The sequence below is a fragment of the Lonchura striata genome, chromosome 3, assembly GCF_046129695.1.
Source record: "Lonchura striata isolate bLonStr1 chromosome 3, bLonStr1.mat, whole genome shotgun sequence".
NCBI lineage: Eukaryota > Metazoa > Chordata > Aves > Passeriformes > Estrildidae > Lonchura > Lonchura striata.
In genome coordinates, this window is record NC_134605.1 from 10878736 (window position 1) to 10903392 (window position 24657).

Below are 24657 nucleotides of genomic sequence, written 5' to 3' on the forward strand. Positions count from 1 at the left end.
AGTACATTTTAAATGGCCAAGACAGCTCTTCCAACCGCTGGTAGGAAAAGCTCAGGTCTAAATCTAGAGGAAAGTCTCCCACAGGACAGCAGAGATGGGATGCATCCCTGCAGGGAAGGCGGCGGTACTTGGCAGAGTCACCGCCTGGGAACCCGCCGGGCTCCGGCACACGCCGCTGCTCCGGGAGAAGGGCTCGGGGGGGAGAGTGGCAGCCCCAGCCCGGGCCCAGCGAGACCCGGGGCACCTCTTACAGCCCGCGGGGTGGGCGCCGGGCACTCCACGCGCAACGCGGTCACGCCTCCCACAGCTCCGGCCCCCGCCCCACGGACAGCGGCGGGTCGGGCACAGCCCCCCCGTCCCGCACCTTGGCGGGGGGAGCCCCTTTCCCGCTGCCTCCTTCTCTCCCGTGGCAGCCCCCGAGCCCTTCCGATCCCCCAGGGCCGGTGCCGGGGAGCGCTCCCAGCGCGGCCGGGGCCGCCGAGCCCGCCCGGAGCGGCGCCGACCCGCCGCGGCCGCCGGCGGCGAACAAAGGAGCGGGCACCGGGCACCGCCGCTCCGCCGCCGGCCCCGCCGCCCCCTCCCGCGGCGGTGCAATGAGCCGGGGGACGCCCGCCGCCCCCGCGAGGTGCAGCCCCGGTAGCCCCCGGGAAGCCGCCGCCGGCTGGGATGCTCCGCCGCGGGGAGCGGCGCGGGGGCGAGGCGGCCGGCGGCGGAGCCGGGGCGCGGCGAGCGGGGCCGGGAAGGGAGGGGAAAGGAGCCAGGCAGGGTACAAAGGAGCCCCGGGCCGCCGCGGCGAGCATCCCGGGGTCCGGTGCGGGGGAAGCAGGGGCGCATGCAGCATCCGCAGGGCTGGGAGCGGGGAGGCACGCCATTGTGCTCGTACTCACTTCTTATTTACCGACCCGGTGCCCTCTCCTCGCTCCACGGGCAGGCATTTTTTCTATGCTTGGATAGATACAGTTAGAGCAAATTTAAAAAAAAAAAAAATTAAATAAAAAATGGAAAAGGAAAGAAAGGCAGGAGCAGACGGAGAGGAAGAGGCTGATGGATGGGTCTGGAGGAGAGGGAGCGGCAGGGGCGGGCGGGCTGGCAGCGCGGATCCCGCCGGCTCTCCCCGGCCCCGCGGCGTGCGATGTGCCTCACGTCGCGCATCGCGCATCGCACATCGCGGCGCTCCCGTGTGTGCGAGTGCGTGCGAGTGAGTGCCCGTGTGCGAGTGAGAGCCCGTGCGTGTGTGTGTGTGCGAGTGAGAGCCCGTGTGTGTGTGTGTGTGTGTGTGTGAGAGAGCCCGTGTGTGCGCGAGTGACTGCCCGTGCGTGTGTGAGTGCCCTTGCGCGCTCCGGGCGTGCGGAGCAGCCCGAGCCCGGCGGTGCCTTTTGTGGGGCGGCGAGCAGCCGCACCGCTGCTCGCCCCCCCCGCCCTTCCGCGCCCCCTTCCGCGCCCCCCGCCGGCGGGGGGGCAGCCGCTCCGCGCCGCTCCCGGCCCGCCGGGGGTGCGCACCCTCCGCGCAGGCTGCCCGGCGGGGCGGCCGCAGATGCTGCAGGGGCGCCGGGGGAGGATGGAAGGGGAGCCGGGGGGAGGCAGAGCGGTACCTGCGGAGAGCAAGGTCTCGCCTGGAAACAAGCGGGGAGAGAGGAGGGAGAGAGGGAGGAGGAGAAGGCACCGGCCAACCCCGCCGGCGAGGCTGGACCTGCCGGCGGTCCCCGCTCCGGCCCCACACCCTGCCGCCTCGCCAGAGCCTCTCCGTGAACTTTTGAACTGTCCGAAATGTCACCGAATTAGCAGGAGACAGGGGACAAGAGGGGACACCTCGGCCCTCGCCGGAGAACGGCGCGGGGCTATAGGGCCAGGCTGTTCTGTCCTTCCCGGCTCGGCCTGATTTTAACCCGGTGCTCGGCAGCCCTGGTGTGTTGCTGCAAGGAGTTAACTAGGTGGGATCTGGGAGTCAGGGATGGTAGCTGCTCTCCTATCGCACGCGCCGCCTGCGCACCGCCTTCTTCCATTTCTGTCTGATAGATACATCAGAAATGCTGCTTCAACTGTGCTTTCTGCCACTAAAAAGCCTGAAATTATCCTTGCTATCTTTGCCGTGGGCTAACTCCCCTATTTCCCAGTCATCTGTCACCTGTGACACTATCCATGGGTCAGTTGTTCACACTGAGGTGAAAAGCATGAAGACAAATCCTAAAAGAGGATTTACCAAGAGAAACCAAAAACTGCTCCCACAGCCACTCTCTAAAAAGTCTAAAAAATTACTCACAGTAACAAATGGGTATAAGTCTCAAGCATTTAAAGCCAGAGGCTGTATCTGTAAAATGGCCAAAGACAGTCATACATCGGGTGTTTAATGGGCTATAATCCCGCTTAAATCAGCAGCACCATCAGCAAACACTTTAGAAGTCACTTATTTTAACGCTTCTCCGTATCAATGTGACATAATACAAATGAGTGTAATATTGAGTTCCTCAGGACTCCAATTTCAGCAACATCAATCACACCACTCTCACCCTGTGTGTCCACAAGTCTGCACAAGATGCAGCACAGGGCAGGAAGCTGCCCCTGCTATTTCAGGGTGAGCTGTAGCTTATTGCTGCCCATCCCTGGGAACCAGCAGAGCACTTGTCAAGTAATGAAAGCCTCTGGGCCCAATCCAACCACCCCTTGCAAGGTGATCTTCAGTCACAGGGTTGGCTTCATCAACACAATACTCAATACTCAAACACAAGAGAAATGCCTGCTTCTGACTACTGATACTCCGTCATTCAAGGAATTCTCAAAGATGTAAGATTCTCATACCTGAATATTTTTAATATAAAATACTCTCCCCAAAAAAATCATCATATTTTCTCCTTTCCTTCCAGCAGATTTCTTAATCATTAGCCTATGTAAACACTGGCTGTTCCTATCTCATGGAAAAGAATTTTGCAGGATTTCTTTGAACGTCCTATGGAAAAACAGGCGTGAACATTTTCCTCCATGCTGACCTGTGTCTCCATAAAATACTGTGGAAAATACTACATGCCTTTCTTTAGCAATCTAAATATTTGGAATGAGATTTTGTTTTTCTTTGAGTGAAGGAATTATTATTAAAAGCTTAAAAAGGCTCATATTTATTGCCTACAAATTGAAATCCATGGGAAGCCTTCCAATAGCTTCAGGAGGGTTTGGAGCAGGCCTTAAATTTAGGGATTCCACCCAATGGGAAGAAAACCTTTTGAGATCTGCTCCAGGAATTACTGCATTGGTGCCTTAACCTTAAGACCTGAAGAGCTATCTCTGGGAAAGCAGTTATTTCCATTAAATACTTAGTAAACATCTCCAATGTCTACTATCAGTTGACTGCTATTTTCCACCTATTGTGATCCCAGATGCAATCCTCAGCTGGATCCTCATCTTACCACTTACTCTGAGTGGACTTGAGCTGTGCATTCTCATTTCTAGCAGGGATAGAAACACTCCACATACAGCATTGATCTTCAAATTCGGCAAGAAAACCAGTAATCCTTTTTGTGTCTACAATAAAAACTATTGTGTACAGCAGCTCTTATTTTCTGGAGGCCTTTTACAGCACTAGCCTTTACTCTATGGAGTCATGCCCATCAGTATTTTTCTTTCTTGCAAGGTACACCACACATTGTTTGAATATTGTGTGTGACCATTTTGCCCTCAAATTTGGAACTGACATTCGACCAGCTTGACGCATCAGGCCTGAGCTTTGCTAAACAAACACACTAAATACAATGCTGACAAAACTTCCCACTAACCAATATAGACAAAATTAAGCAATAAAAGGGGCTAAAACACAGAGCTCCAGCCTTGCAAGCAAATGGATTTGCTGCTGAGCCAAGGAGATTTATCTGAACAAACTGTAAAAACCTTTTTCTAAGATTAAGTATAAGCAGGCTTGTGTATTTCATGCTAGCATGAGAAAAACTCACAAAGTACAGGACTGTCAAATGCTGTCTAAAAATGTATTGGCATGAGTTTGGGATGGCCACAATACTCACAGACGGTGGGTGCTGGAAGCTGCTCAACTCTTTGAAATGTTAAAAGTAAGCTCAGCCAAGAGAGACAGGCATGCAGCATGCAGAAGAAGTCAAAGCTGCATGATAAACACAGCAATCCCATATTCATGGAAATAACAGCTGCAGATGATTGAAAGCTTTGATAGGACAGGAGGTCACTTGCAGCGAGATAGTTATTCCAGAGAAGTATTACCCTATGAGGACCAATTTAAAATCTCAAGTAAAAAGTACTCTTACCTGGCATTAACACTTTATTTTCCTCTTCCTAATTCAGGAGCCATCCCCTCCCTGGGAGGTCATGAAGAACACTTGTTTTGTGCCCAGAACAAGAGGCTTCTGCTAGCCCCCACCTCTGTGAGCAATATATGCTCTTCTCCTTTAACCCGCTGTGTAATGGGAGGCACCACAGGTTCCAGCCTTCTTCAATCTTATTTAGCTGCTGAGAATTTCTACATTCCCAAGGGATTGCTATGACAAGGGTTCCAGTGAGGGCATTTGCCACCCTGACTTCAACAGCAGCTTATTCACATGGGGACCTGTTCAATTTACCACAGGAACCTGTGCCTCTTATCAAACAGCGTATTGCTATAGGCTTTAGGACCTCCTAAACACAGCAGCCCCTCTTCCTCATCACAAAATAACAGGAAACCTCTGCCTCTCTTCAGAATTTGGCCAAACTATACACCCAGTTAAAGTCAAGGATAAGCCTCTGCTACGGCTAGATTTTATTACCAGAAAGCTTTGCAGAAACACTTCCAGACTTACATAGCAAGTTAATTTTAAGGTTCATTTTACTTATACAGCAGGACTCACAAATTACTTGTCTCTTGACTTCTTTGGAGACATTAAAAGATCTCTGTCAGTTCTTTATGGATAATTATGACATTAAGGCCATGCCATGCCTCTGTATTTCACCATAAACCATTAGTTGTATCCTGCTATGGGAATTTAAACTAAATGAGGGACTAATGGCACACAGCCTACTTCTATTTGGAGCAAAGGGGAAGGCAGACCATGTTGCTCATAGGCAGCAAGGATGCCAGGCTGCTCCGAGTGACCGTGCTGAAAACACACCCTCCCAGCACTGGGGAGAAGGCAGTAGGCAGGAAACACTTGCAGCTGAGTGGTACTCAGCCTTCCTCTTCCTCTGAAATTGGTAAAACCCTAAAATAGACCCATTGCAAAATTTGTGATCTCATCTAATTCACATTTTGAAATTACTTAAGCATACATAGTGCAACTAGAATATGTACTGCAGAACCACAGAATCATAGAATGTTTAGGGTTGGCAGCGACCCTAAAGACCATCTGGTCCCAACCCACCTGCAGGGACACCTTCTACTAGACCAGATTGCTCAAAGCTGTGTCCAACCTGGCCTTACACAGCTCCAGGGCCTGGGCATCCATAACCTCTCCGGGCCACCTGTTCCAGTACCTCACCACCTCCACAGTAAAGGATTTCTTTCTAATATCTAAAGTAAAATTCCCCTCTTTCTGTTATACCCATTCCCTCTTGTCCTATCACAGCAGTTCCTGACAAAGAGACCTTCTCCTGCTTCCCTGTAGGGCCCCTTCAGATACTGGAAGGCTGCTATGAGTTCTTCATGCAGCCTTCTCTTCTCTGAGCTGAACTGCCCCAATTTTTTCAGCCTGCCTTTTTAGTGCAGGTTCTCCAGTCCTGTTATCAACTTCATTACCTCTCTGGACTTGCTCCAACAGTTCCCTGTCCTTCCTTATATTGGGGTCCCCAGATCTGGATGCAGCACTGCGGGTGAGAACCCACCAGAGCAGAGTAGAGGGGGAGAATCATCTCCTTTGACCTGCTGGCCTTGCTCCTTTGGATGCAGCCCAGGATTTGGTTTGCTTTCTGGGCTGTGAGTGCACATTGCCAGCTCATGTTGAGTGACACCTCCCAAGCATGTCAAGGACCCTCTGGATGGCATCCCTTCCCTCCAGCGTGTCGACACACGATATTGCGCACAGCGCAATATTAATGAGTTCTACCTCTCTAGCAAGTTATTACACCTACCAGGAGCATCTGTCCTACAGTGTGACAAATTATTTATTCAGCAGAAAAGCCATTGTTTCTCACCTCATCAATTACTAAAAAAAATATTTACATGTGCTCATCTATTTTTATACAGCTCAGTTGTCAGTCTTAATTATGTTCTAATTCTTTCCATTGCTAGTAAGCCTTATCTATTTATCCACTTGCAGCAAGAGGGAAGTTGTTTTAGAACCTGTAAAGCACTGACTGTTGTAATTAATATTGTGAATGTGTATTTTTCTTTACTGACTTGCAAATCTCCCAGTGGGTTTCTTCCCTGCCTGTGTCATACTATCAGACCTAATGGGATTTATTTATCACAGGTTCTGCCACTGTTTTTTTCATATTTGTTTCCACGAATCTATTATGCTTGGAGAGCTTCAGAAGCAATGATTATAACTAACTTTCAGTGCCATTCTCATCAATGATAAATGTGAATTGCTGTATGTCACCATTATTATGGATTATTTATGCACAGAAAAAACTTACGACTACTTTGAATTACTGATGTCCTTGATGGACAGCTAGTAGTGCTTTGGGATGATTACAAAATGCTTTTCTGTAATCACCAAAATGTTCTAGAAAATTGCTGGTTTGTAATTTGTTTTCCATTTTTGCCATTGTGGTCTCTTCAAAACAGGAGGCTGACAATGGGAATATCAAGATTTCGTATCTGTCTGTCCACACCCAATAGTACCAACCTTGCAACTGATTCTCATGGTGCTACTGGATCAGATGAGATGGAAACCTAATCTCCTTATTGTCTTTGCAGACTGGAAAAGAGCAGGGAATATTTGGGAAAAAAAAACCAAAAACATACATATGACTGCACACTTCAGGCCTGATGAGAATTGCCAGTTTACGCTGACTCTAAAGGGAGTTTTCCTTAAGGCATTAAGCTTACTTTTAAACCATGTCTTGAGGAGCTGAGGACTTTTTGTAATGTACTATATCCACATTTTAGGGAAATCTGGAATTAGTGACACAGACCTATGACACAGCAATCTGAAAATAAAATAAAATCAGACACAGAGGACACTGGAAATCACCTAAAATAGCATTAGTGCTTTTCTTTTTGAGTAATCCACAAATCCGACTTGGAAGAAACAAAATAAAACAAGACAAAACAGACAAAGAGAAAACAAGAGAAAATAGCCCTGGCACTACTAAACAAGTATCATGCGGGACTAATGAAAGAACTTGCTAGCAGAAATAAAGAATACAAATGAGGTGATGAAAAAGGAGAACATTAAGTATCATCTATGTTTTAAAAACACCAGACTCTACTCTACCTGGCTTTAGCCATAAAAATGTAATGAAATCTATGAATTATTTTCAAATATGCACAAGAGACTATTTTCTGGCAAACTCTATGTTCAGCTACATAGAGATTTGTCTGGAAAGGATGTTACAGATTTTTCTAAAGAAAGATAACATTTAGTAGTTTTTTGTGGGTTTTTTTAATTCAGTAGATTGTTCAAGTTCTTGTTCTTTCTGCTTTGACAAACATGCCACTAACACCATGCAGGCAGAAAGCTGGATGAGCAGAGCCCAGATTTCATAAGGTATTTGGGCACCAAGAAACATAAATTCCTGCCATTCAGATGCATCATGCATTAGCATTGCTCAGCACTTCCATCCTTGAAGGCACTTCCTTCTATTTTCTTTAAAGTGTGATCTTGAAATTCTGGGCTTGGTGGTTTAATCTTGACTGGCAGCTATGGACTGTGTTGGCAGGAGAACAGGCTACTCATACTCATCTCTGCAGCTTTGAAGTGGCTTTTAATCTATATACTGTTGCTGAAAGAAAGGTCTTTCAGTTGTGTCCTGCCACTGATGTTAAGCATGCAAGGAAAGTCAGCCATGGGCTTGTATAGTTTTATGTTTTATTTTCTCTTGGTAGAAGGAACATTAAAAGCTGCACTCTGTCTCCAAGGAAAATATAGGTAGAAAATACAGGGCAAGATTGGCCCATATTTTCCTCTTTGCACAGCAAATATAAATATACCCCAGATGTAATACCCCAGGCACCAAATAGAAACAGATGCACTTAGGGCTGTTACTGGTGAGAAAGTTATTTTGTATGATCCCTTCACATAAAATGGCTAAAATTAATACTATGAAATTTCCATTACATTTTAGAAGCCCGGGTATAAAAGCTGTTCTATTTCTAAAATTCTCAGCAGATTAATATTTTTGTGATCATTTTCTCAAAAAGATTAATTGCCCCATCACAAAAAAGGGTGAGTAAAATTATAGAAAAATATTATGTCAGTGTAAAAGGTGCTGCTCTTCAATAAAAAGAATTATTTTTCTAAATTATTTATATTGGCAACAAATATAGCATAAGTGACCCCCTATAACAATTTATGTAAACTTTCTGTGATTTTCTGTGTGTTGTGTGTTAAGAAGTGTAGTATACCAAATTAATGAGCATGATTGCCAGGAAAAAGTTAATAGAAAATCCATAAAGAAACCAATTTCTGAAATTATTGCTTTCTTAGCTTTTCATGTTCTCTCTCATAACAACTTCAGATATTAAGGGGGATTATGACTCGAAAAATTTACCTAAGGCTTTATCCAGTAAGAGTATCTCAATGAAAGTCATACAACAAAAGCAGCAAGTAAAAAAGCCTCAGGCTGAATATTTGCACCAGATTCTTGGGGACTTATTGGCAATTTCTTTATTTTAGAGAGAAGATCTGGTGATTTTACTAACTCATAAAAATTGCCTAGAATATTTTGAAAAGTCAGCTCTGATTACAATATTATAACTAGTAAAGTAGATTTATGGGGGAAAAAGCCCTATCCCTTATTTCTAATTTACAGGGTCACAGGTCCTTCATCCTGCTAGCAAATCCACATAAATACATGCAGCCCAGATGTGATGGATGTCAGATATCTTGGATATATCTGTTGTACATCACAGCAGAACCCCACACAAGGAGCTGTGTGGGAATTCAGAGGCAGCTGCTGCATGCAAACGATTGTGCAGCATAACAAAAAAGTATTTCCAGTTTCTGAAGGCAGGGCAGGTGTGATCTTCCCAGCAGTACACTCCAGCTGGGAACCCTGACCCCTCAGCATGGCAAACTTCCTTAATTATGGTACTTCCATAGCATGTAAATGTTGCCTCCAATTCTGGAGTTACCTTTTTGTCAGCTACTTTGGGAGGTTTTATATCATTTTGCAGGTGAAAGATGTAACAACTGATGTGGACAGAGGTGTCTAGAAGAAAAATAGTGATCCCCAAAGAAAGCAATCAATTTTAATTTCTGTGTGGCTGCATTTTCACCACTGGTGTTCTTGAACAAGCTTTCTGTTCCTGGACATAAACATGCTTCCCACCGTGCTGCTCAGCATTATGCCCAATTCTTATGCCCAATTGATCCAGAAAATAGCCCTTCACTTGGCTTGTTTGGAAGGCTAGCAGAACAAACTTCATGTAAACAGTAGATATGATTACTGCTTTCTTTGAAAAGATAAATAAAAGAAAAGCCTCCAGATTTTACATAATAGTGCAATGATTGCAAGACTTTCTCAGGATAAGCAAAAAGGACTCTAATTATTTCTTCTGCATAAAGGCATTTCTTCTGTATAAAGGCATTTAAATCCACATCTTTAACCTTCCTGGAAAGAGCCTATCACTCCAGTGTTCAAGTAAGCTCAGTTCAAGCAAGTCACACTCTGAGATTACTGATCCTAGCACTTTACTGGACTCCAGGACACTGCCCTGGGATTTTATCTGATCTCTAGGAAATATTACTGAGCTATATTTGTTGCTCTCACTTACATCTTTGTGCACAAGAGGTTTTACACCTGAGTTTTATAAATAGCAATATACTCACATGCGTGCTTAGCAATTTCACCCCCCTTGCCATTAGCATAAAGAATTCCACTGAAAACAGGTAAATTACCTGTTTACCCCCAGAGCAAGTACTGAGCTTGTCAGAATGTTTTGCCTTCCTCCTGCATAAAGGATTTCTTCAGAGTCAATTAGCTGCTGACTTCCAGCTGAGCTGCAGTGTCACAGAAGGGCACTCCAAAGGCATCTTTATAGCTCAGACACTAACCTGTATCAGGCAGGATGCAGGAGAACTGCATCCCAGCACCAAAGAGCTGTGGTAAGTATTTTGGAAATTATTTTGGCTCAAGCCCCTACTAGCTACATGGGAAAGACAAATCAGTTTGAAGCTTAGCTGGACTAAGATGTACCTACAACATGTTTTATTGTTTAATTTCTCATACCTCTTTCCAGAAATACTCACTGATAAATTTTTAAATAATGACACTTTAGCACAATAAATTAATTTTCTTTTTGACTGAAAGCAAGATAGAGCAAAGACATTTCAGGATAGCTCACAAACCTGAAGCAGCTGTGTCCTTGGTATGTGGCAAATCCTTCAGTGTATGTCAGTCTATTTGTAATTCCCAAGCACTCCAAATAGCTCCTCTAGCTCATAAGATTCAGTTTGGTAACCAGAAAAAAATGGATTCCAGGTAAGAGGTTAGTCCTGCACTATTAATGTTAATCTGAACCTTCCCAGCTGGCATCATGAATAAGGAGATGGCATAAAACTTGGGGGAACACCCTAGGTTTATGACAATCTCATAGTCCAGCAGGTGTTAAAGAACTCTAATGGAATCCCAGTTCTTCCTATAGAATTAAAGATTCATGAGGTATGAAATGGACAGAGGGAGAAAAAGAGAAAATATTCCTACCTCAGTGATTATGCATTTCCTTGGCAGAAGAATTCATGAGTTCCTGCCCCAAGGACTGTTTATGTATTTTAAACAATGACAGTCTCAGTAAAAAGTCAAAGTACAGAAACAAATTACATCTGATCATTTCTACAGATATTTATCACTGATAGTCATTATCAGTCTAAGTCAGCAAACACTAGATTGACATCATGTGCTTTCACATTCTTTACCAAGTTTTCTTGTTTGGCATGCAAGGAGGCAAACCATCAAGGATGCTGCAACACGCAGAAAATTCCTGCTAACTCAGTTCAAACAGAGTAATTAACAGAATTAATCAATTTCAATTGAATGAGATCAAAGAAATCTCCTATCAGTTGACTGTTTAGAATAACTCAGGGAAGATTAATTTCTATCCTAGTGTTCTCTTGATCCCAATAGGTTGTTGATGACAGGAGTGTAGGAAGCAAGCTTTTTATCATCAATCACTTTCGTTATTACTTGGCTACCTGCTGTGTACAAGGATCCACACATTCTTCTATTTTTAAACAAGAAAGCAACCCGTCAATAAGTGCTGAACCACTTGCCATTCAAAATGACCACTTAGGGAAGAACCTAACCATAGTGGCTGCTGTGTAGAATATTTAACAGGAAGCTATATATGGAAAACCACAACTTATACTTCAAGCATCCCAGCTAGCCATGTTTCACTCAAGGTAACATTGAAGTTGTATGTAACAATTACTGATTAATTAACTGCAATGCATGCTCAATATACCACTTGCACATACAAGACATCTGTTTTATCTACATATTTATCTACATATAATTGCACTTACACCCTAGATATAAGCTCTGATTATTACTTATACAGAATGTATAATGTCAGGCTGGAGGGTCACCAGCTTGTGAAAGGAATTACATGGTCTAGTTGCCTTCAATAAGGGAGGACAAGGGTAACTGACCCTGTCTTCCTTCCAGTCCAGACTCACATCTCATCAGTTACTGTGCATTGATGCAGTACATTTTATTTACATCACTAAAATAAAATCAGCCATCATTATCTCTTTCTTATGGTCATTAACTCTTGTGATTCCACTTCAGTTCTTCTGGGCTTTGGGCTGAATCAACACAGTAATTTAAGATTCACCATGCTCTGCACTGATGCGTTTAGTTTTAGTTAAACGCAGCAGATGCAGACTAAAGTTCCTGAGTTCCTGTGTTCCATGTGTGGGGAAAGTCAGTCACCCACGAGAGGAACTCACAGTGATCTTCCAGGAACTGCTAGCAGCAAGGCACTGAGCAACATCAAGGAAAGGAATTGCACTAAAGCCCATCAGGCTCCGGGATTTAAACCTCTCAAGGGAGGAAACTTCCACACTTCAGATTCCAGGTGCTGTTTTGGTGGGCTTTTTTCAAGTACTTAACAAGGACAGAGTAAAAAATGGAAATGAATGGAGGAAAAAGGGAGACAACAAAGTCACCACTTAGTGCAAGTCAGTGGCTGAAACATTCACCGAGGAGACAGGCGAGGAGATCTGCGCTCACATCTTCTATCTCCCTGTGAACGTTCTAACCAGCAAGCCGTTGGGTGGAGTATTCTTAAGCTCCAAATATTTAGCAAGATGCTTATGATTTCAGCAATGAAGCATTTTCTATTGACACCCATGTCCTAACAGGCCAAAACCGAACACTTCCATTCCATTTCCATGTGTACCTTACTCAGGCAAATTCCCATCGACTTCAAAGGAAGCCTGGAAACGCGGAGCAGTCGGTTCTCACATTCTGTGTGTCAGTCACTCCCCTGCGTGCCTCAGCACGCCCCAGGGTCCTGCTGCACTGATCCTGCTGCACGGATCCTGCTGCACTGATCCTGCTGCATGGATCCTGCTGCACTGATCCTGCTGCACGGATCCTGCTGCACTGATCCTGCTGCACGGATCCTGCTGCACTGATCCTGCTGCACGGATCCTGCTGCACGGATCCTGCAGACCAACGCCCGGCTGCAGCCTGATGTGCCTCATCTCCCACCTGGGCTTGGCCTTCCCTTGCCATGGCAGCTGGGTCTGCAGGATTCAGGGACAAAGGATTGCTGCACACCTGGGTCTTGCCCCAGCACAGCAGTGACAGCCAGGCTGCACCTTCTGAGCTCCAAGAAATGGGAAGCACTCACGCATACCATGGCACAGGAGTAGCCTGCCCACTTAAGGAGTTGCCATGGGTGTTCAGCAGAGCACAGGTCTTAGAAAATACTCACTGCAGGAAAGCACAAAAGGCAAACACTACTACAAACTGTGCCTGAAAAAAGTGTATGCATCTTGGGTTTGGATAAAGCAGAACTATGACAGAAACCACTTATCCTTCATATTTAAAATCAGTGTATGAATCAAGCCAAAACACAGTCACATATTAATTTAGAATGCCAGTTATTGAAATTGAGTTATTCATTTATTCTTTAACATAAATTTTCCCTCTAATACAGACTACCAAGTTTAGGTAGTAAGATGTCTGCACTGGCCTCATTACAATAGCTTATATATGCTAAACATTGTGAAGTGCTCTCAGTTTCAGGAATTTTTTGATGGGGAAAAGTACTGTTATATCCATTTTTATCAAGGGGATCTAGAAAATAGTGACTTGAGAACACAATATAAGGAATTTCCTTTGACAGGTTGGGGTTTATCTCTTTGTGTGGTAAATGCGCACTAAGAGAACTGGGCCGTTTTTTTCCTTTGTTACTGACATTTGTTTCTAAAATCTCCAAAACATATAAAGGATATCATGATCATAGATAAAAAGTTTCTTTTATCATGCAGATCTTTAAATATATGTGATTTCCATTCTACATTTTTCTCAGTGTTCTTTTGCAACCATAATGTTTAATTTCTTTTTTTTTTTTTTTTTTTTTTTTTTTGTGTGTGTATGGGAAGTTTCCCTCCTATTTTTTCCTTTGCTGCCTATATAGTAATTTAGTTAATTCTATCACCAGATTCCTCTAGCCTTCTAACTTACACATTCTCCCTAGGAGAAGAAGCACCACATGGATTTCCAGCTTCTATCTTTCTCAATAATAAGTAAAATTCTGTTTTCAAGGCCTTGAAATTACATTTACTTTGTATACAGCTGTTATTGAACTGACTTTGCCACTGTACAACCTGGGGTTTTTTCCTGGTATCTGAATTGATTTAAAGTTTCATATTGATCTGAGTATCAATATCCAGTTTGTAAGCAACAATACCACTCATGTTCAAGGGCACATTTCAGTCATCTCAAATAGGGCTCAATCTGAGCAATCACCATGGAAAAAGCTTCTTTGCTGTGCAGAATACTTGTTTTCCTTTTAGCTACGCTTTCCTATAGATAGCTTTGTTTGTTGCAAAATAGTAGCTCAATCAAAGACCAGGCATTGCTTTGTTCCCATTTGTTCTTACAAGTTGAAACTTTCACATTACTTCTTATAAATCTGATTCACATGTGAAGTTATTAATTGAAGGGGTTTTTAATTATTTTGTCAACCTTTTTTTTTCTAGGATTTGTTTGTCAGCCCAATCTTCTGTAGCATCACTTCTTTTCTCTCTAAACTTGCACTCTCATGCAAACGTGTTCTCCAGACTGGCACACTAACACAGCTGCTTCTAAATGTGAGTCAGAATCTCATTCCATATTTCTCTCTCAATTTTGATCTCTCTACTGCAATCTGATCTCAAAATTAAGTTCCCATAAACAGCAAAATTCAGGTTGTGTTTTTTTTTTTTGTTTTTTTTTACAATATTAAATAGATTTCTCTTTGGGGTATTTCATTTGCAATTAATCCTCTCAGAATATCATTCTTTCAAAGAGTGTGATTCTCTTGACATTTTTTTTATCACAAACTGGTAATTAGACTGCTCTTCTTTAATTGTAGGTTATTAAATTACATCCACTGCCTCTGGCCTGAGGTTAATGGAAAAAGAAGAGTAGCAACTTTTGCCCACCTCACTCTTTAGAAACTTTTCTTTTTGAAGGGAAATAAACACTTCTTTAATCCCTCTGTCTGATCAATTTCGTAAGAAGCCCAGATGCAATAGCTGTAGTCCTTACCTGCTATTCCAACTCCTTTATCCCTCACATCTTCTTTTGCTCTTCTGACACTAAATGTATGTTATTTTTCCTATTTCTTCTTCAGATACCATAGAATGCTCTTAATGCAGTGGTAATTATTGCAAGTGTCTGGGTTGGATCTTATAACCCTGATGGATCTTTCTAATGGCTAACAGGTAAACTAACAAATATTTAGCAGGGATATTTGACACTGGAGCTTGGAAGAAAGGGAAGCTGATGCTTATTTTCTTCCTCTTTGTGTTATCTGTTCTGATTCAAAGCAACACATCGCACATGAAATGTAACACTTCTGACTTAGACTATTCAGGGTCCAACTGGGCTTAAATCCTTGCTTCAGCCTGAGTCTAAGATAATCTTTGTGGCCACAGGTGACAGGAAAGAAATTTTTACAAGCAGTAAATAAGTGGATGGGTAGACAATACATTATGAATAGAACCCAAAGTGGCCAGCTCTTTGAGCAGAAAGCCACCAAACATCACACGTTTGTGGCACTGATCCTTTCAGATGACCTACAAATAGCACTACCCATGTGGGCCACTGTGTCTTGGTTCCTGATCCTCTTGCTGCCACTGTATAAAAATATGCCACATAATAATCTCAGCCCTTGTAGTCTGATTTAACCAAATTTATTAGAGGTTGTGTTAAATCCACCATTTTGCTCATACTGATTATTTTTGTTAGTATCAACAGTACATCAGAGGTGAGGTTTGGTGAGCAAATGCCATCAGAGTGCTGTGTGCCAACCCTAGTAAAGTGTCAGAGGGAAAAGTGCACTTAGTTCTAATCATCAGCAATCCACAAAAACTAATCCAAAGAGGAACAGTAAAGATTTCTAGATGAATCATGTCCAAAGAAAGTGGAAGAGCTCAGCTCACTTAGTCTGGTAAAATGAACGCTGAGAAGACTCTGATTGCTTTGCGTAGCTCAATCAAAGAGTCTTTTTTGAGCTAAGGAACCATGTTGGCAACAAAACCAGAATTTATTCTGTGAATAAATTTTGGCTGGGAATCACAAAAAAGCAAGAGAAGAGCCAAGTTTTGGAGCAATCTCTCAATAAGGAGGATTAGAATGAAAACTTAACATTGTAAAATAGAGGGTGGCCAATTTATAGAAAAAATATTTATCTGACATGCTGCCTGCAAAAACAGGAGTTTGGTCTCAGAGGAAAGATGGTCAACTTTCTTGAACCCATAAATCACATTCCCCAGTCATCACAGAGCCACACAGACGTCAGAGAGCTGTGGGGAGAGTAAGCAAGCCCCAGATCTTTTAGTGTTCCCTGGTGGGTGTGGGCTGGATGGCTCCTGTTCCCCAGCAGCCTCCAAACCAATGCAGCCCAGCGCTACACGAGGGCTGTAACCCCAGCGAGGGAGTTCATCTGGCACACTGCTCAAAAAAAGCCCCAAGTCCTTCATCCCAAACCCTGCCAGCCACACTTGGAGATGTAACATTCTTCCAACCCACAGCTCTCAGGTACCAGACTGTCTCTTCTCCAGGCTGAGAAGAAAAATCATCTGGAAGAATATTTTTCAGAGTAAGATTTTTTCATAAGTAATTTTTCTCTGATCTCCTGCAATTTTAGCAACAGTAGCATTAAGAACTACAGTGAAGACTGCACATTTTTATGCTAAATTATTATCATCAGGGTTAAATGCTGTACTGATAATTTAAGAAGATTTGAGATTTAAGATGCAATAACAGTGTCCTGAACTACATGTTCTACCAAAGCCGAAACATTCACAGCAAGTAAGTGTCAAAGCCAAGGGTATGTGCCATTTATTAATAGAAGATGAAGCTATTGCTGAGTTAAGAAGTAGCCTCAAGTTACTAGTATAATTAAAAACTGTGATTAAATATTAAGATGAATGAAATAATTTAAATTGTGAGCTGTCAAGGTGCCAAGTAAATAATTTAAAGACAGATTTAAAAAGCAGTGGGAACACCCTTTTTCTGCTTTTGCTACTTCTTCATATCACTAAACCTTTTTTACCCTTTCTAATCTAATCCTCACATTCCTCTCTGCTATTTGCATATGTTAGCAAGGTTACTTTCTGCTACAATATATTTCTGTTTATAGTATGTGCTTGTAAACTGCAGAAGAGATTGTGCATTGTCCTATGTGAAAATGAAAAAAAAAATATCATTGGGAATAGGAGGACAGACCTTTCTGGGGCAGTCATAAGGAAAAAAATAGATGCTTATGGATAGAGCAAGGAAAATGAATCAGGAAAGTGGGTATAGGCTGACTGTGTGTTGCTTGGTTATCTAAATATTTTCTTTTCAGGTCTTTTCCATCTCCATTTTTTCTGCTGTTAAGAGTTATTTTTCTCACTTTGGATAAATAATACCCTTCTCTTCTTTCATCAAAAGGCATCAGAGGCCAATGCTGATGAAGAGGTAAAAAAACAAAGGCAACTGCTGGCACTGAAGTAAGAAGGAAGTGTGTGCCCTGACTGCATGGGTAGCCTGGTGGTCAGAAGATGGATTACTGCAGGTCAGGGCCCTCACCTGGAATATTGAACAGTCAAGAGACAGTTTTACTCTGTTTGATCCAACACATAAGCTAGCCTGCCAGCATCAAGTTGCTGCCCTATTATCTCCATGGTGGAGCTGAAATGCAGGTTCCCATGGGAAGCTTCAATTAGGCCAGTGCTTTTCTGTGAGCAAAGTTTTTTTTCTTGAAGAACTGGCTTCTGTCATCAAAGATATTTTAATACACCTCAAAAGAATTTCTCACCATCTCCAACTCATGGCAGCAAAGTATAGAAACAGAGCCTTGTTCCCACTCTGCCAGATGTGCATTCCTGGTGCCTTACTCTGTCTGCCACCAGCCTGGATGAGGGCATTGGTCTTTCATGAGTGTTGTAAATCCCTAGGTGCTCTCTCAGCAGAGATGCAAATAGACACCCATAGCTAAAATACAGGGTATAATTACACCCATGCAGAAAAAAATGTGCATGTCTAAGGCACTCTGAAAGGTTGAATAAGCTCAGTAAAAGCAAAGCTCCCATCCTATCATTTTTCCCACAGATTATAGGAAATAGATTTCTGATGCCCATTTTAATGTTAGCTGAAAAGTTCATAATGCCCAACAGATAGTAAATACATTTTTGGGAAGCCAAAACAGAGGTTTCCAGATAACAGCCTACCTAGCTGTAGTATTTTGAAAGAATGCTTGAAAGTTGAGAAAACAATAGACTTTTCCCCAATTCTTAACCTGTGCAAGGAAGGTTAAGTTCTCTGCTGAAGAGCTGGTGAATTTTTGCCTAGAGATCTGTCAGGAGGCTGCTTTACAACACACTCTCCAGTCATACAGCTGGAGGCAACCACAGTTCTGCCTGCCTATACCTTTGAATACCCTTGAGTTTTTATGGAGAAGCTGTTCTGGGGAGTTTTTACCAGGAATCCCAAATACTTTAGCAAAGCTTGCTGATAAGAATCTTTCCCAGAAATAGAAGCATTTTTCTTTCCTGACATTAAATCTCTATTGAGATGGCTTTTACATCCACCTATTTTAAATATGATCTTTTAAGCCAACCTACTCTGTGCCTTTACACGTGTGAAGAGGATGTTCTCATCCTTGCACAAGGGCTCAAATTTCTGTGGAAGCACTAGCATCTGTGACTTGTACAAGACTTCTATGCAGGACTTCATTCCTCATCTGTAGGCCTTCTTTTTACCACACAATAGCAGTCTGGGTGAGCTTTTCATGGGGCTGTCCCCTTCTGCTGGATACTTACCTCAGTTGAATAGAAACCTGAAATAGATTCTTGAATACAAGTATCCCAGTCTCCTTACAGTCTGCATAAAGGACCAAAGATGCATATTTTGCAAGGTGGGTAACACATGGTTTCTTCTCACTGAGGATTTTACATAAGTAAAGTTTACATAAGTAAATCAGGTACTTCCATGGCATGTAAATGTTGCCTCCAATTCTGGAGTTACCTTTTTGTCAGCTACTTTGGGAGGTTTTATATCATTTTGCAGGTGAAAGATGTAACAACTGATGTGGACAGAGGTGTCTAGAAGAAAAATAGTGATCCCCAAAGAAAGCAATCAATTTTAATTTCTGTGTGGCTGCATTTTCACCACTGGTGTTCTTGAACAAGCTTTCTGTTCCTGGACTTATGCTTAAAGAGTTTTTTCTTCTCATTCATATAAAGAATAGGATTTTCAGATTTTTTTTAATATATTGCGTATTGTTGATGAACAGCAAAAATATACCAATTGCTACAAATTCCTTTTTCGTTAAATTAATCTTTTATTACCTTTGGCAGAAAGGCAGAGGTTATATATCACCTTCTTTTGGATTTTTAATATCAGGCTGGATTCAATCAGCAAAAGGACCAATGCTCTTGCAGCAGTTGTAAGCAAGATTTCCAGAACACTTGCTGTACAGGCAAATGGCATGACAATTCATGTGCAGGGCCCTGGACTGTCTTGTTAACATCTGCAGTGAAATACTGGTTTCGCTAAGCTGCAGCACTGATCTTAACTGAGTTTTACAATTAATTTTGCTTTTCTATCATATACTTTGGTAAAGGTAATAATTCTACCCCACCTTGAAAAGGATAAGTACTGTAACTTTCTCCTTTGGTTTTGGGACCTTTGTTTCACAGGCTGAGAGTGGCCCTTTCTCAGTAACTCAAGAACCACTGTAAAACCACAGCTGTCCCTTCAGGTAGCAAAATTCAGGTTTTGCTAACACAAAAGAGGTTAACACAAAACACAGCACAGGTTCAAAAAGGACTCTACTACAATCAGCACATACAAAGAGCAAGGGAAGCAGTAGCACATGTACAAATCTGAACAGTTTGCCCTTGTTTGCTGATGGTGTGAAGATACCTGATTGTGGCAAAAGTGAGAATACTTATCATTTTTCTTCACATTATTTCAATATGTATCTTTCTACTTCAGATTATATATGTAACTGTGGTTTTTTTACACTCTTCACGACAGATGATTTTCAAAACTCCTTAAAATTATTACAATGACTTTTGAAAGTAGTCAATGTCTTATCTGAAGCACCAGAGCATCCTACAAAAGGCCTCAGGAAAAGTTTAGTAGTAGTAGATATCACTTAATAGAATCATAGAATGGTTTGCTGGAAGGGTCCTTAAAGACCAGGTAGTTCCAACCCCACTGCCATGGGCAGGGACACTTTCCACTAGACCAGGCTGCTCAGAGCTCCATCCAGCCTGGCCTTGAACAATTCCAGGGATGGGGCATCCACAGCTTCTCTGGGCAACCTGTGCCAGTGCCTCACCACCCTCACAGTAAAGAATTTCTTTCTATCATCTCAACCTATTCTCTCTCAATTTGAAGCCATTCCTCCTTCTCCTGTCTCTACATGGCCCTGTAAAGAGACTCTGTCCATCTTTCTTGTGGGTTCTCTTCAGGTGCAAGTCACTCCAAAGCCTTTTCCAGGCTGAAAAATCCAAATTCTCTCAGACTTTCCTTGCAGGATAGGTGCCCCATCCCTCTTATCACCTTGGTGGCCTCCTCTGGACTTGCTCCAACAGGTCCATGTCCTTCCTGTGCTGGGGACCCCAGAGCTGGATGCAACACTCCAGGTGAGGTCTCAGCTGAGAGTAGCAGAGGGGCAGAATCCCCTCTAAATCTGCAAACTCTATTTTCTTCTTTGCAATAGCCAAGGTTACTCTGGAAGTACATCTTTACAAAAAGTTTGTAATAGAAGTTAACAATGATTTTCAAAATATTGCACTCAGCTCCAGCGTTTGATTTCTGCCTCCCTAGACTTCTTCAGAATCAAATATTTATTCTGGGAGAGATCAGACTGGGTACAGAAGGCTCAGCCAGTAACATGCATGTTGCAGATGGACCCTGCTGATCTGTCTGCCTTTCTTCTGGAGAGCTGGCCACAGGCAAATATAATAACCAAATATAATCTCATACAAATATGTAACCATATTTTTGTTAAGAGTGGGAACAAATAAAGGAGATATTAGATAGAGCAGAGGAAATCCAAGTAGACATCCTTAACTCGACCAATCAAGAATCCAGCACACATCTAAAGCCAAGTCATTGGGAATTTTGCCTTATTCATGAATGCTACAGTCCCAAGCACCCTTAATTATAACATTATTCATTTTATAAATCATACTACAACCCATATATTATCTCTGGTCATGCAATGTGCTTTCTATTTAAAATTAAGTTATTAATTTCACCAGTTTGCAAGAGATTTGACCTTTCTCTATTGCCTACCAACATACCTTTTAGACAGTGATACATTTCTGGTTTGGAACATGAAGAAAATTAAAAGAGAACAACACAACAGCAAGCATTTTTCAGTGACATAAAGGGTAATAAAACTGGAGATTCTGTGATTACTCTGCAACTCAATGAATTTTCAAATGAACAGTTCAGCTACCAAGACTCCATTATTCAAATAATGGTTAAGAAACATTTTTTTCTGGTATTAACAGACACTCATTTTATAATATGGTAAACCATGTATTAGTCCAAATATATGAGGGAGAGAATGAGACAAAATAATATTTCTCTTTAATAACCTACACATACCATTTTTTAGAACAAACATACAAAATTAATGTATGAGCTTCCCCAAGCTGTTTTCCAGCTGATCTATTTCTGTCCAATACATTGTCCCAGTACAACAACAACTACTAGAACTACCAATTCATTTTGTGGAAAAAATGTGTTTCTCTGGTCTTCTCACCACATACTGTCAGTAAAAAACATTATATTTTAATCTGAATTCTGACTCCAAAGTAAATAAAATAGTTTCCTAGTTTAGCCATCAAGCTTTTAAATAAGTGACTGTTTTAACTTGTGAAGCACCCAAGACTAAGACAAAGTCTTAATCAAGATGCAAAGAGATGTTAAGATATAATTGGGGCTTTTAAATTTCTTCATATCCATGCCCAAAATTAAAGGGAAATAATGGGGGATTTGTTACATGTAACCAGCAATAGGCATTCTTCATCTAACAGAGTCAGGTTAATGTTTAAACAAGTAGTAGGAGCTACTGATCTCCCAGAAAATCCCTTTACCAAAGACACTCCAAATGATGGTAATAGCCTTTAATTTAACCCCAAACCCAAACCAATAAGTTTTGATAACATTTTACTAATATATATCTAATTTCCAGGGATCAAAATTCTTTTGGGTATTGTTTCAAATAACAAATACCCTATAGCAATGAAACCAACCTTTGATTCTTTGTGACAAATTTTAACACATTTCAAAGGAGTTTCCATTCAGCAGGAAAGCGATGTTTGTGGGCCTATAAATGAATTACATAATTTGTTTAAAATCAAAACTTAAAATATCCTAATTTTTCCTGAAAACAGGCAAAGCATATGAACCAGATCTACATGGACACACTTTTGCTATTTACATTTTCTGGTGTTAGACATTTACCAGCCCTGTGGCCTCACATTTGAGCACAGCCCTATATAAAGGGCACACTTCTAGAGCACAGCCATACATAGACAACATATTTCCAGAGCACATTTCCTGTCTGCTGGAAGCAGACTGCAAAACAGACTTTTGCCATTGTCACTCGTTTGTAAATCCATTATTTCCTAAACCAGAATTGAAGCTGTGACTCCCCACTTAAAACAAGCTGCATAGAAGTGCAACTTTGTGGCCCCTGGCCACAAAATGTGAAGTTGTCTGTTACAAAGAGACTATTCTTTCAGGAAAATAAAGCAGCTCTGCAGTGTTATCATTAATTCAAGAAAAAAAAAAAAATAGGTACTCCTTGTACCTTGGAATTTATTATGTATGCTAGATAGGGGTAAAAACATCTTCCTTTTAAGTTTAACATTAGTTAAAGCATTTTTAGGAGTTGTGGAGCAAAAGAGTGATGTTCTTTTTCTTTTTAAAAACATATTTGGGATTTTTTTTCAACTCGTTTTAACTTGAAATTTGCAAAATTTGATCCTTCAAGCTCATTAGTTGGCAATTTAATGTTTTTTCTGCTTTGTGCATACAGAGTTTTCTTTTTAGTTGCATATTTTTCCTGAAGTAAATGTAGTCCTGAAAATGGATTTCTGCTTGAAATGTTATTGACTGATAAAGGAATTTTGCTTTTATGTCTAAGAACAACCTGTCTTTATTGTTCAGAGTCCAGATTCTAGCTGGATATGTGTTAAAGCATATTTTAGACTGCAATTATTAAAATCTCTTTCAGTGTTACATAACATAGAACACAAAAATGTGTTTTATTTTCTTCAAAAAAATAAAATAAAAACCATTGATTACTTAGATTGCACTGTCCCTGCAATGCAATGGATTTATTTTGAGAATTAAAATACAGTCTTCCTTTTGGAATGCTGTTTTAAAAAAACAGAAACCTTATTAAAGAAAAGGAAACCTTAATAAAGAAAATAATAAAAACCATAATAAAGAAAAAAGCTTACTGCTAATGATGCTCTGTAAATTATCAGCATTTCAGCACAAAAGATTAAAGGAAAAAGCCAGAAAAATATTAAAGTAAAAAATCCAGATATTTTCTGCCACAATTTTCTCTTATTTTACTGGAGTTGCTTTACCTTAAGCACAGAGAGTATACAGGAGTCAAAAGTTAGAGAGTTGTACAAAGGTCGATTTGGTGTAGTTTGACAGAGGCAGGAGTTTAAAAGCTCCCTGCAGAAAGCTCTGTCTCTTTTTGACAACCCAGATTAGTTTGCCTAGATAAGTACTTGGTTCTTCTCTCTTTTTCTCCAAACTATACAGGCTGAGCTCTAAATGTCACAGCCTTGTCACCACTGGTTCTGGGCCACTCACCTTGTGGAAAGAACCAGAAATAAGTGTATTTTGGGTCAAACCTTCTGACTGTTGTGTCAGGAAATATGTAATGGAAGGAGGGGGTCCCACAGAGGTGGTGCAACCCTGCCCTGAGACTGCTCATCCTGGGACCTTTGCTCAATCCACCCCCCTCAGCTCCCTTCCTGGAGGAGGGCTCGAAGGGCTGGCTTTGTACAGGTGAATAAAATGCATAAATTATCTAGGTTGCATACAAGGTGTGCAAAGGAAAGGGGATTGGGCCCCCCTCGCTCTCTTTCACTCCTGCCTCGCAACCCCAGCTCTGGACCATTGACACGGCAGGATCAATATTGGATCTAAGGACTGCTGACAGTCTTTGCTCTTTCTCCCTCTTCTGTCTTTATTTCTCTCCTCTTTTGCTTTGCCTGGGCCACACATGGCTGTCATCCTACCCCATGCTCCATACTGAAGTTGGTTGTGGGAGTGGGGAGACTGTGGCAGTGTTGTGGCTTGTGAGCCAGCACCTCTGAGAAGGTTGCTGTGGGACTTGAGAGCTTATTGAAGTGTACTGTACAAAATCCAAGGGCTTCTGGAAGTCTACTGTAGAAATTAAGAGCTAGTGAGGAAACACCTTTTGTGCTTAAACAGCAGGCTGGGGGCTGGAGTTATGGCAATTGCACAACAAAGTACAAGAGCTCCCAGACATACGTTCCAATGTCTTTGCTCAGCCTGATGAGAATTTATAAGGAACATCACAGCCACTGCTGGTGCATTGGGACACCTTGCTCCCACCACCAGAACCCCTTGCTTCGACACTATAATCCTCACACACCTGCAGCACTTTGTCTATCACAGTTACAGTCATTTACAGAGAACAGCACGTCCACTTATTCCACTCACTCCTGCTCATGCTATTCCAAACAATAAACAGTGACCAAATAAAGCCAAACTCCATCTCCTACTAAAGCACTGGACCTGAACCTGAGCACTGAAGGTAGGCTGGTGTCCTGCAGCTGTTACCACTGA

The 24657-nt window shown here is 42.0% G+C and overlaps 1 protein-coding gene across 2 annotated transcripts in view; it reads right to left on the reverse strand.

The window, feature by feature from the left end:
- The window catches only part of KCNK2 (potassium two pore domain channel subfamily K member 2), a 113932-nt gene that overhangs the window by 78344 nt on the left and 10931 nt on the right, over positions 1 to 24657 (reverse strand). Inside the window, exon 1 of one of the 2 annotated variants that reach the window (XM_021547593.2) lies at positions 888 to 1438. The exons of the other annotated variant lie outside the window; for it this stretch is intronic. Within the exon in view, the coding sequence (XP_021403268.1) occupies position 888 (1 nt within the window). The 5' untranslated portion in view covers positions 889 to 1438. Of the gene's footprint in view, positions 1 to 887; positions 1439 to 24657 lie in introns of those variants that run through there. 2 annotated transcript variants of the gene reach the window in all.